Source organism: Glossina fuscipes, unplaced genomic scaffold (assembly GCF_014805625.2).
Source record: "Glossina fuscipes isolate IAEA_lab_2018 unplaced genomic scaffold, Yale_Gfus_2 91, whole genome shotgun sequence".
Lineage (NCBI taxonomy): Eukaryota > Metazoa > Arthropoda > Insecta > Diptera > Glossinidae > Glossina > Glossina fuscipes.
In genome coordinates this window covers 1,553,116-1,566,355 of record NW_023998445.1, presented here as the reverse complement: position 1 = coordinate 1,566,355, position 13,240 = coordinate 1,553,116, and the positions used below count along the sequence as shown (strand labels likewise).

Sequence of the window (13,240 nt, the reverse complement as noted above, 5' to 3'; positions counted from 1 at the left end):
TTTTTTTTTTTTGCTTTAATTTTCAAATCAAATACTTACACCTCTAATAGATAAACAAATCTTAGCTTTACCTGGAAAGAGAGAGAGAAAGAGAAAGAGAGAAAATTAGTTGATGTATAATATAAAGAAAGTGTAATATAAAAATAATTTAATTTAAATAATGTAATAACATTGAAACACGTTCAGCCTTGTATTTAAATTAACGTGGTAATGGAAAATGCTTTAAAAAATTGTGTGAAATTGTTTAATGACTACGAGTGACCTGTTATATGCACAATATGCAGTAAAACATGCAGTTACAAGTCCCCACGAATCAAATAATAAATCCGAAAGATTATGCATCAGTGGAAACTGTAACAAATGTAATTGCAATAAAAATCAATTCACATGAAATTAAACAGAGATTTAGAGAAATAGTAGAAAAACAAAAAGAGAAAAAAAAAAAAAAACAAAGTGATATAACAAATAATAATAATTCATAACAACGACCACCGTCCATAACAACAGCAGCAATTTACAAGTTTATAACAAATTTAAAGATGCCGAGATAGACAGAGAGAACTAAAAGGTAATAGAAATAAAAATAATAATTTCTATGAATTACAGTTAACCAAAGCTAACTGCTGACCAAAAGAGGAAAAATTAAATGCATTTCTTTTAAATAAACTCTAAAAACTCTATAGTGGAGAATACGATTCACCACCATTAAATACCCTACACAGTTATTTATATAACAAATTTTCAAAATAAGATCTTTTATGGAGAGTGGTAAGAAAAGTATTCCAACCCAAATTAATAGCGTCCGTCCTGGAGCTAAAATATGCGGAAATTTTATCAAAATATCTCAAAAATTGCCGACCACAAATTGAATACAAAACGGACAGACGGACGGATGGACGGACAAGCTTAAAATCGGGTCAGAAAGTGATTTTAAATTGATCGATATAATAAAAGCGGGATTTATCTCAAATCTTTCTGGGCTTTGCGTACATACGCACAAGCTTAACATATCCTTGTACCACAAAATGATGTAGGGTACGTAAATTGATCAAATATTATCTAAAAGGCTTTGAAATAGAAGATGAAAAGATAATGAGAAAGAAAATGTACTAAAAAAGTAACGAAATAATTTCGGTATAGAAGTAGATCTATAAAAAAGTTCTAAAATGTCTGAAAGCCTTTGGAAGGAACGATGGCATGATAATGAAAGTGAAATGATGTAAAAGATCCTTTACTTTATTACCCTTTCTTTTAATGCGTCCCTCTTTGGATGTATAATTTATAGGTAAGTCTATATTTGTCAACAAAAACGAAGCCTTTCAGCTTTTTCCGCCTATTTAATGTGGTCATGTCTTGCGGCTTTTTCTTGTTTTTTTCGTAATTATGAACCGATCGACACATTTTTATAACAAAGCACTTAAGTGTAAGTCTAGTGCAAAATTTATCATGAAATTTTCCGGCCACTTACGAGATAGCTTTCAAGCTGCTACTTCCGGTTTCTACTCTTTGGGCCGTACTTATGAGCTTGCTTTCAAATCTTTCAAATAAATAAAGGATTCAACTACGAACAAATTTCCGGCCAAGTTTCAAATGTCTTTCCAATAATAAAGAACAGAACATTATATGGACAGATGGACAGACAGTGCTATTGATGAGCATTATGGGGGCAAGGGAGTCTTTCAAATATTTTTAAAATTTAAGATGTTTTCCACAGTGTTTGAAGACACTGAAATTTTATGATGCTTCACTAAAACTTTTGCATCGCGCCTAAGTGACTGCAACAAAATTGACCATGAAATGCTTTCCAAATTAGAAAAAAATTTCTAAATAATTTATTCGACGAATATTGTCTCTATTATGTTAGAGTTACCTGTACACATATCTATGTACGTAACAAATTGCCTGTGTATGGTTACATATTAACTAGAAATTATTGAAACAATAATAAAAATGAAAAAAAAATGCTATGAATAACAATTGTTGTGTGTATAAATGATTGAAGCGATTGTGCAATTGTGTAGAAATACCGCGCCGGTAGTGGCTGGTTACTTTTTTTTTTTTTTATTTTTTTATTTTCATCTGTTTTTCTTTCTCTTTCTATTGTTGCGGAAATTTACAGAGAGAAATCGTTTAAAATTTACAAAGATGCTGTATAAACATAGCATCATCATGCAAATGAATGAAGAAAGGTCACATTGATTTGATTGTAGACAATTGTGTGTGTGTGTGTGTGTGTGTGCCGAGTACGAGTTGCGGGCAATGCAATGGCGTTTAGCTATATACACCCAGCGCATACCAATAATGCAAAGAGTAATTATATGAAAATGTGAAAATCATGCATACTTTTCACATTGTTATCTAACACCACTCTAAGATAAATTTACTCAACTTTGCGTCAATAACTATGAAAAGAAGAAGAAGAAAAAGAAGGAGAAAAAGATTAAATCACTTCGCACAATATGCTATAATTGTTATAATAAAACTGAACAACACTTTATTAACTACCGAAGCAAGCATTTTATGGATATCTTTAAATGCCACTAAAAATTCTTTAGAAAATATATCGCAAATGCTTTACACAAGAATTAGTTGCCACATTGATTAGTTCCAGGCACGATTTCTTTGTAACTACTTTAAGTAGTATGCATGCATGCATTGAAAACAAAGTATACGGATATAAGTAAAACGTGAATAAATTTTCTTGCCGTTAAACAAAAAAATTTGACGGAATTTTGTTCACAAAGAAATTTCTGCAAATATTGAAAACGTAAACCACTTGGAAGAGTTATTAAAAGAAATTTCTTAGAAAATTCCATGGATATGGCAAAGGTTAACGTTTGCGTTCCAGGGTCCCTTAAAAAAGCAATGAAGAAGCATTTGCATAAATAACAACCGATAAAGTAAGTTTCGCTTACTCTACTCGAGAAAAATTGAAATTTTTACTCCTTAAAATTTTCTGAGCAACCCTGTAACTATAACCTATGTTTTGTGGCAGATTTTTGAGATCAATTCGAATTTCTTTTTTTGTTTTCTCATCTCTTCACCATTTGAAGGCGGACTTCGGGTTTCATACCACCAAAAAAGTCCTAGGATATGTCTTCTCCGCGTTGTGCGGTCTCTTCTCTGACTTATATATTAGTTTGGGGAAAAAGAAATCCATTATTTTTTCGGTAGATGGCTGCACTGATAGATTTCTCGTAAAGTATCGATCAAACAATTTCAGATTTATGCTCGTTGGAAAGGTGACATTTCGCAGTAAAAAAAATTCTTTTGCTGTTTTTTGTTTGGTGCATTCAGTTGTGAGTTACAGCGTGTTAAAAATGGAAGTGAACAAAGAGAAAATTCGGTACATTTTACAGTTTTTCTTTGACAAAGGCGAAAATGCAAGCCAGACGGCTAAAATTGTGAACGGTGTTTATGGTTCCGATACTGTAACAGCCAATTATGTGCAATTTTGGTTTCGTAGATTCTGTTCAGGAATTTTTGATGTTAAAGATGCACCTCGCACAGGTAGACCGGTCGTCGAAAATGTCGATAAAATCGGAGAAATGATCGAAGTTGACCGGCATGTTAGCAGTCGTAACATCGCCCAGGAGCTAAAAATCGACCATAAAACAGTTTTTAACCATTTACACAAAGCTGGATTCAAAAAGAAGCTCTATGTTTGGGTGCCACACCAATTAACAGAAAAAAACATGATGGATCGAATTTCCATCTGCGAAGCCTTGGCCAAACGGAATGAGATAGACCCATTTCTTAAACGGATGGTGACTGGAGATGACAAAGGGATCACATACGATAACCCTGTGCGAAAACGATCGTGGTCAAAGAGCGGTGAAGGACCTCAAACGGCCAGGAAGGTTTTGCTATGCATTTGGTGGGACTGGAAGGGGATTATTTATTATGAGCTGCTTCCATATGGCCAAACGCTAAATTCTGATCTCTGCTGTCAACAACTGGACCGTTTGAAGATAGCGATTGACCAGAAACGGCCAGAATTGGCCAACAGGAGAGGTGTCGCGTTCCACCAGGACAACGCTAGGCCACACACATCTACAGTGACTCGCCAGAAACTTCGGGAGCTTGGTTTTTTTGCAAATAGAGACCAGGACTTCTATGAGAGAGGCATTTTGAAGTTACCTTTAAAATGGCAACAAATCATACAACAAAACGGTGCATATTTGACCCAAATCGGACAATCCGAAGCATGTTAAATAAAGTCCTGAAGTTCATATAAAAATAATGGATTTCTTTTTCCCCAAACTAATATGTATATATGTCAGGCAAAAGTTGCAAAGTGCAAACGTAACACACGATCCAACAACAAGAGATACCATTTTATATTCCACGTCTCTTTTGGAGCAATAAAAAAAACTAGTAAGAAATAATAAACCTTCAGATAAGAATCACCGTACACTCGATAATTAGTTGGATGGGAATGCGTGAACAAGTCATGATTTTTCAAATCAAATTCTTCTGAATATACTAAGGCTCATTATGTCGGCTACCATCCTGCTCCATCATAGCGAACACCCGACAGAAATTTTATAGATGACTTGTAGCTTTCTATAATGCAGAATAAATATCTTATCGCATGATGTTGACAAACATTTTCCTTCCTTTTAGACCAATTTTTTTTTTAACTTTTTCTTACCCTTTCCTAAGCATTTCTTGTAAGTAGAATTCCGACCGCTGTACAGGAGAGAATGGGATGATATTTCGAATGAAGAATCGAGGACATTTCTTAGCGATTGCTATGAGTCTATCTGAACTTTCTTCTAGAGTGTTCATCAGTCGTCAACAATGTCAATGTTTTCCTAAAGAAAGCTTACGCGAAAAGTCATTTTACTCTAATTACAACGTACCAGAGCCAAATATATCCAACTATATCCGCAAACTGAAGCAAGACACTTAATTCACTTTTAGAATCACAGAAATGATCTCAAGAAATTGCATATAAGATTTAAAGGTTTCATAGCCTAAAGTAAGAAATGATCGATCTGAACCGATTGGAATATTTTTGTTAGTTTTACTGTACGTCTCAATCGGTTTGCATGAAAAAAAAAACCAAACATTTTGAAAAAACATTTTTGAAAAATATTTCTTCACTATTTTTTTTTTGTTTTTTTTTTTTTTTTGGTTTTTTCAGATGAATAAACATCATGTTGTAACATAACAATCAATTTCAAGACATGTTTTACAAGCATTTTAACAATTTTCCTCTTATTGTTATTGTTGTTATTTTTGTTAAATTTTAAAGTACTGGTAAAAATAATTTAAAATCTCACTGAAACATAAAACAAAAAAAAAAAAAAAAAAAAAAAAAAAAACTTTACAAAAACTTATAACGAAATAACGGACTCAATAACAATTGTACAAAAAGTTTATCAAGCGTAAAACTAACTGAAAAGGTTATAATACGATGAATAATTCCAATGGTAGGTTTGTTCCATCTACCACCCGTATGATAGCGTGGATGCACTTTAGGTAACTGACTCATGGGTGAAGATAAAATATTCAATGAATTTATACATGTCTATCCGTCTGTCTGTCAATAGTTGGTCGTAAAAGGGAAGAAAACAACAATCGAAATTATTTTCGCACTTATGTGCACATTACCAATGGACACACCCTCAACTATTTTATAAAACCAATTCTCCGTTTCTATTTCTTTTTTGCTCTATTGCTAACAGCTATTGGGTGAAAATGTGAAAATATGAGATGATGCACATTATGTTAAACTTACCGCTTATAAGCATATTTCTACATATGCCGTGAGTACCGGCCGTGCAGCCTTAATCCCACAATGCCTACTGACATACAGAATGGAAAGACAAGCACTCATCGTCGTGGAGCGCATTAACCCCAAAATGCCGAATAAAGACATTTGTATCGTGATGTATCCTCCCGTGTTAAGATACCCTCCTAAACTAACGTCTGCACACTGACATCAAGGACTTAAACAGACGACTTCTATGGATTATGAGTGAAATGCGAACGATAACTAGTACCCCCGATTAGCAAGTTAGAGGGCATGTGTCAAGCTAGAGTACCAGATATGAAAGCTTCCGAATGGTCCAAATCTTTCCCATTAGACAAGGTGAGCTCAAGCTGCTTTTCTATTTATTTACCGGCCTCCCCGAAAAACCGTACCCAGGAGCCATCCCGAACTCTGAGACCTCCTGAGACTTCTTGCTATTCTCCTTGGTTGGTTCCTGCCGGCGGGGCTCTGCGCCAATAAGATTGAAGGCCGCCCAACACACTCTGCCTTTCGTTGGACATAACATACTTGAACAGTACGAACATTATTTATAATAAGTTTCCATAGTCAAAGGTCGAATCATCGCGTTAAACAAAAGCCTTTATGAACCGAATATTTTTATAACTCGCCGTCTGCATACACCTCTTCTTCAATTTATGCTTGACTTTGTCGTTATTGACATCTGTCACTATTTTTCGTTCTGCTGCCTAACGTGTCAGGTGGTCACAACAACGTGATGGTCACAAACAGGTGGAAACAAGAAAAAGGATAGGGGAGTTGCCCGAAGTTTACGAAATATGGGGCCTATAGATGGATTCACTATAGACATGAAAAAGTGCGGTTTACCAATGAGTCTTCCGCATGAGTATGCATTCGGCATAAGCCGAAAAGTTAAGAATCGTGACTACCAAGCCTGCGTTCGCCGGTTCAAATCTCAATGCGGTGGGGATTTACTTTGATTCTAGTTATAATGAGTGCTCAGTGACACTTACCGATTGGGCACGAGAGTCGTTCGCTGTCACTTTTCAACTGAACGTATTCTCGCTTGTCCAGAAGATCGAGTCTTTGCGCAAATGAAAATTTCGTAAGAATATCTTGACGACTGCAACCGATGTTCTCTTCAATTCTCGCTATTTCACGTGTTACGCAAAATATGTGACGTTTTCAAGTTTTCTCACAAGCAATTTTCATAATTCTTCTGTCACAGAGAAGATTATTAATGACAGCAAGGTTCCCATTAAAGCATACATGAGAAGAGATCCAGTAACGAAATATGAATTTTAATTAAAAAAAAAAAGAAAGCAAGTTTATTGGTCCATAAGGTTGATCAATTAAAGCATCAAATGAGAACAGATGACATGACATAATCGCAAGGGAGCGTCTGTGAAAAGGCTTCAGAACTGGAAATCCGTCAAAGTTTCACCCCAAAGCAAATTTTCCACTTGTTTTTTTTTTTTTTCTTTTTTTTTTTTTAATATTTTCATGAAAAGACTCATAAATCTTTTTTTTCACTTCTTAATTAATTAACTTTGAGAATTGTGTCGTTTGAATTTAATTAGAAATCTTTTTCTTCTTCTTCATGTTTAGTCTTTAATCCATAGAATGCATAATAAATAAGCTTCCAAGTTAATGAATTCAAAACAACAAAAAAATATATATGTATAAAAAATATATATGTATAAAAATATATATATATATATAAACATCTACTTCGTCTTTCATATTTAAAAAAAAAAAAAAAAATGTTTTTCCAAGTTCCTCACTCCTTTTTTAAACACGAAACAGTTAAGTCTTCGCTTGTAATTCTTTTCAGTCAAAATGAAATTTTCTTTTTCTTATTAAAAATAGATTTTATTTTACATTTTTATTGCAAGTTGGCAGACGTGTGCGAACATAATTTACACGATGTAATGTTTGACGAAAAGATAGACAACCAAACACCAATAGCAAATGTTAACTAATTTATTATTCTTCATTTTTATTTATATTCTTTTAGATAAGATGTCAGAGAATTAGGACATGAATGAACAATTTTTTCTTTTTGTTTTTTTCTGAACAAAAAAAAAGCAACGACAAAAAAGATGAAAAAAAAGAAAAAAGGAACTAAAAGGTGTAAATTTTAGTGCGGGCTGCAACTACTTTGTCAGCTAAAATAAATTTATTACATAGTTTTTAATGAATATGTTACATGGTGCCTTTGATGGGGGACGCCACATTCTTAATTTGCCTTTTTTTTTTGAGGTTATGGCGTCACTTTATTCTACTTTCTTTTAGCATTACGACGAATGCACAGTAATCCATCATTTCATGATGGAGCAACGCACGCTGCAATGTAGTTCGCAAATTGTGTAAATATGATATGAAACATTGCGTTCACGGTTCAGGGCGACTACAGGTGCGTTGCAGTCAATTCGAACAATCGAAGCTTTTATCAACAATTGTAACGGCGAATAAATTTTGGTGCCATTGCCTAATAATATGGCTCACTATAGCAGTATTAGCAATGATTCAAACTAATTTGCTGTCTCTTGGCCGACTTTATCCCAACAAGAAATGCCATTGTGACATGTATTTGGTACCATGTTCTGGAGCAGCTTTGGGATTTACTGGCAAATTTTTGATTTCAATCCAATCCAATCAAATCTCGAAATGAAGGAAAACGTTGGGCGAAGCACACGCTATATGGCACCCGCACAAGCTAAACGAAAGCGAAAATGCGGTTCTTAGATGCGGTCTCTTTTCATAGAAAACATTACAAACATTTACGATTTATTAGATTCTTGCATTTATTTTGATCAGCGACATATATTGATCAAAATGATTAAGTATGAATGTACACAACGGTTTTCTCCATTTAGTATTCTTGAGTAGCTGAGTTTATATAGACGCCATATACGCATGAAACGCTCAAAAGTGCATTTTCGACGTTCAATACTTTTGAAGAAATCTGCTGCCGAAGCCCTTCAAACATTTTTAGAAGCTTACGATGATGTTCATCCATCGGTTTTGGTCTCGACGGCGACAAAGGACGACCGCGAGGACCAAAAAAGTTCCAAGACGATGAATTCCAAGACTTATTGGTCGAACACCCATCTCTCCCAACTCTCAAAGAACTGTCGAACGGCTTAGCAAGTAATGATTGAACTGTTCCTAACCAGTTACATGCAATGGGAAAGATTCGAAAGTTGGGAGAATGGCTACCATACGAATTAACTAAAAATGTCATTCCGAACCTTTTTAAGATCACAATTTCATTGCTTGCCAGGCAAAAAAAGAAAGATTTTTTTGTGGCGTATTGTGAGTGGCCATGAGAAGCGTGCGTCTACGACAATCCCAAGCGCAAAAAGCCACAGGTTAGTCCAGGAGAGTCATCCACGAAGCAGAATATTCGTGACCATAACGTTTTGCTGTCAAAACCGAATGCAACTGTGGCCATCAACGTTAATTGAACAAATTGAACGATGTATTGGTTGCGACCAACATACTTGCCATACATAGCGCCTTCCGATTAACACTTGTTCAGGTCTGTCCGACATGGCGTGACTGGGACGCGGTTTTGAAATATTGTAAAAGTGCGAAAATGGGTCAATAATTGAATCGCTGCCAAAACACTTCCAGCCACATGATATCGCCATATTGCCAAAAAGGTTCAAAAAATTCGTAGAAAATGGAAAATATTTTGCACTAATTTTTCTCAATAAATGCCTTTTTCAAGTGAAAACATAATCAAAATACATGCAAACACCTAATATTAAGTTATTCGGGAAATCATTTCGTTTTTTCTTGTGAGGGAAACATTTTCGCTTGATGCCTTACCAAATATCGATGTTCTTTACTTTTATTACTAGTGAAATGGTACGTACAAGCAAGAAAAAATTATTGGATATGGTATGGAGGCAAAGATTGGATGGAACGTCTGAACGTCAGTCCCCAAAATTGCTTTGCAAAATTTCATTTTGACGCTTATACATCACATTCTGTGTGGGCAGTAAGAACTGAAAAAAAAAATAAAGTAAAGCCATCAAGTGAAGCAAAACGCTGAGAGTTCAAATCCATTGAAACCTACTGTTCCGGATAAAAAAAGTCGCGAATGTTTACGTTTCCCTTCAAGCCAAAAATTCCCTTTCAACGCTTATGTTAGACTATATCAAGCTCTTACAAAATAAGTCTTTCGTCTCTTGAAAAGCTTCTAATAGCTGAAGATATTGAAAAATTTTATCTTTGATACAACGTGATATGCAAATGGTTTTTTTTCCGAAGCTGGTTCTCTGCAACCAACACAGGAAACCGACACTGTTTGCAAATAATAAGTGTAGTATGATCACAATCTAATGAAACTTGAGCATTGAACTTTTAATAACTCAATCATATCTGGCTAGGAAATGTGAAACGTTCATTACGTATCCTCTACTAAAATATGCCTGGTTCTTTAAGTGAGACTATGGGAAGTTGGCAATACACCGTTTAAAACTTCGTTCACCTTTCGCACGACATCCGATTAATTGATCGGCTATCTTCGGGTCGTATGCATGAACCTAAAGTTAGTAGAGAAGTTATTATTGCGCAATCATTGTGAAAACAAGAAAAAAGTACTTTTTAGGTCGTATATAACCAAGCGCAACTAGAACACTAATCACATTTATGATATGAAATTTGACACAGATATCTGTCAATGGACTATCAATTTAGAAAAGAATATTTCTAATATTCGATATACCAGAGCAATTTAGTTTGAGCATTGGCCTTTCTTTATAGTCACCAGCATTATTTATCAGTTGGAATTAGCCCTTACTAAGCCTTACGCCGTCAGATGTTTACTCGTTTTCGAATTCGCCCGTTCAGAACAACAGAGAACAACACAGTTAGAATTAAATTGTGTTCTTAATATCTTTTTTATTATGCCATTAAATCCTTATTTTCATCTCCTCTCTATCTATTAATCTTTCCATCATCCTGTCTGCATGTGAACAGCAAAGTTAATTGCTGTTCTTCTGGCATCTACTATACTAGCAAATATCCTTAATAAAATGTGAGGAAAACCATGAGGGGGAGAAATTTAACGCATCTGGAAAATACAATAGGCAATCATTGGCGTTAATATAACCAAATCAGATCGATCACAATATTTTTGTTTATTTTTAATTACTGAGTGTTCATATCCATTGTCGCTATGGAAGCTGTGTCTACATATTGTCCAAGGTTAAACATTACATTTTCCCGTCTGTCGAGCCGTATATAAATTAGATTTCCGCCAAACAGCTCAACTCAAGGATGGAACTATTTCTTAATATAATCCAAGATTCATTCGTTCAAACAAGTAGTAAGCAGACAAAAGAACCTCTAGCAACTACGAGTACTAGGTCGACTAGGCGGACTTTGAAACGAATGCGCGGCCATTGTCGTAGTGAAAAACTACATCTTAGCATCTGTTAGTCTATTGTGACATTTCTGCCAGGTGTCAGGGTAAAAGTATCTTCGCAATCATGATATCACTTAAGTACTCCGTACTTCAGTACACACAGCTGTTAATTGTTCACCATGCGTGTAAATGATTCATCCAACCTAAACCATTATTTCTCGCTCTTCGGATTGTCGTAGTATTTGTACTTTTCATTCCTATTCAAGATTCATTTGGACCTCGCTTCGAATTTAACGCCAACTGCAAATAATACGTTATTGTCACTGAACTCAATCCATTCAAAACTCTAAAACGCTTAGCGGTATGGCATTAGCTAATAAATAATTTCTTGAAAATGATATCACACTTATCGATGAAAGTCAGTACGCAGATCGCAAGTTGAGACGGCAGCAAAAAGTTGCGTAAGACGTTAATATGGTTCGATTTATTTTTGTCTAATAGTCTTTTTGCTTGATCTAGGTACGTATAAAAAGTACATTTTTCTGTACAAAAAAAATTCTTTGAAAAAATCTTAAATAACTAATTTCATAACGACTCACGTCTGACTTAAATGACGCCATCGATATATAATACTAATGGGTGATTATAATGCATACGATTTACAATTGATATCTCTATACGCTGATAGAACTTTTAAACGTTGATGATGATATGATTTGTTGATTTGAAATTGTATTGCTTGAGTAAATAATTAAATTTCCATTAATTATATATTAACGCGAACACATTATCTCTCACACAAATAATCGGGGTTTTGACTGCGTTTCTTATTTTTTATTTTATTTTTTTTTTTTTTTTGCATATACAGAAAAAAGTTTAAACTTTCAATATACGGAAAAATGTATATATGTATATGTGATGTGTGAGAATCTATATACATTATATAATATATAGGAGGGTAATTTAATAATTAGTTGCAAATTTTATATTTTATTTTATATTTAATTTTTTCTTAGTTCCGCTAAGCTTTCCTGTTGAGAATTCCTTGCGTTTTCATTTCAGTTCACTGCCGAATACTGGAAAATACTGTGCTTTCCGCTACGCTTTCCTGTTGAGAATTCCTAGTGTTTTCATTTCAGTTCACTGCCGAATACTGGGATATACTGCGCTTTCTGAGGACATTTTTTATTTATAGTTCGAGTAACAAACAGTTCATGAGATGAAAATTTGGAATAAAAAGCTCATTGCTTGAATTTTCAAATAAAACTTAATGGAGAAAGCTTTGTGCAAAGAGTACTAACGTAGGGTATCTCGTTGGCTGGCAGCCTTAGACCCATTACTGTCAAACGTGCAATGAACCCTAGCAACCGGAAGGAAATTCGAAATCGTTTCTACGGGAAAAAACGCGATTTTCAAATTTATTACGATTGCGAAAAGCCTGCGCCAGAGCAATTCTTGGAAACGTAATCACAGCGAGCGTTAGAGTGCTATATAGTATTACATATTTTGTAGGCGGTTTAAAGCTTGGAATTGACAAGAAATTGTGTACATAATGTCTTTGATATCCTGCGACTGTCAAGAGGCTGTGTCACAGCACTTATCGCAACAGTTGCAGTGAACTTCAGATACGACAATACACTGCTTGGCAAACTCAAGCTTCAAATTAACAGCAAATTGTACTTACAATATCTCTATTATTTTGAGACTGTAGAGGGCAGTGTAATAGGATTTGTTGAAGGTCAGGTTAGGATTTGTTGAAAGTCAGAGCTTACAGTGCTACACATTAATGTACGTCATAGCAAGCTCAAGCTTGGTAATGAATCAAGCGTTAGGCTGCATACCGCTCGACCAAATGGAGTGAGCGTATTAAAAACTTGAACCTTTGAAAAAGCCGGAAAACTATTGCTTTAAATACTATAATTTCATGTCCAGAGACTTATTGACCCACCCTCGTATGCATTCTGTCTAAATGCTATTGTTATCTGAGACGCGAATGAAAATTGTCTATTAATCAGAAGTAAACAGTACAATTTGTTTGTGTATAGGAAAAAGCAAATATATATTATACATGTATACACAAACATATATATATATATATATATATATATATATATATATAT

General features: G+C 34.6%; 1 protein-coding gene across 9 annotated transcripts in view; it reads right to left on the bottom strand.

The window, feature by feature from the left end:
- Positions 1-13,240, bottom strand: part of LOC119638633 — a 32,119-nt gene continuing 18,879 nt past the window's right edge. For all 9 annotated transcript variants that reach the window (XR_005247468.1, XR_005247463.1, XR_005247465.1 and 6 more), the window contains one exon: positions 1-71. Coding sequence is in view for 1 of the 9 variants with exons in the window: in XM_038035531.1 (XP_037891459.1) it covers positions 68-71 (4 nt within the window). In the remaining 8 variants the exon portion in view is untranslated. The remainder of the gene's footprint in view (positions 72-13,240) is intronic.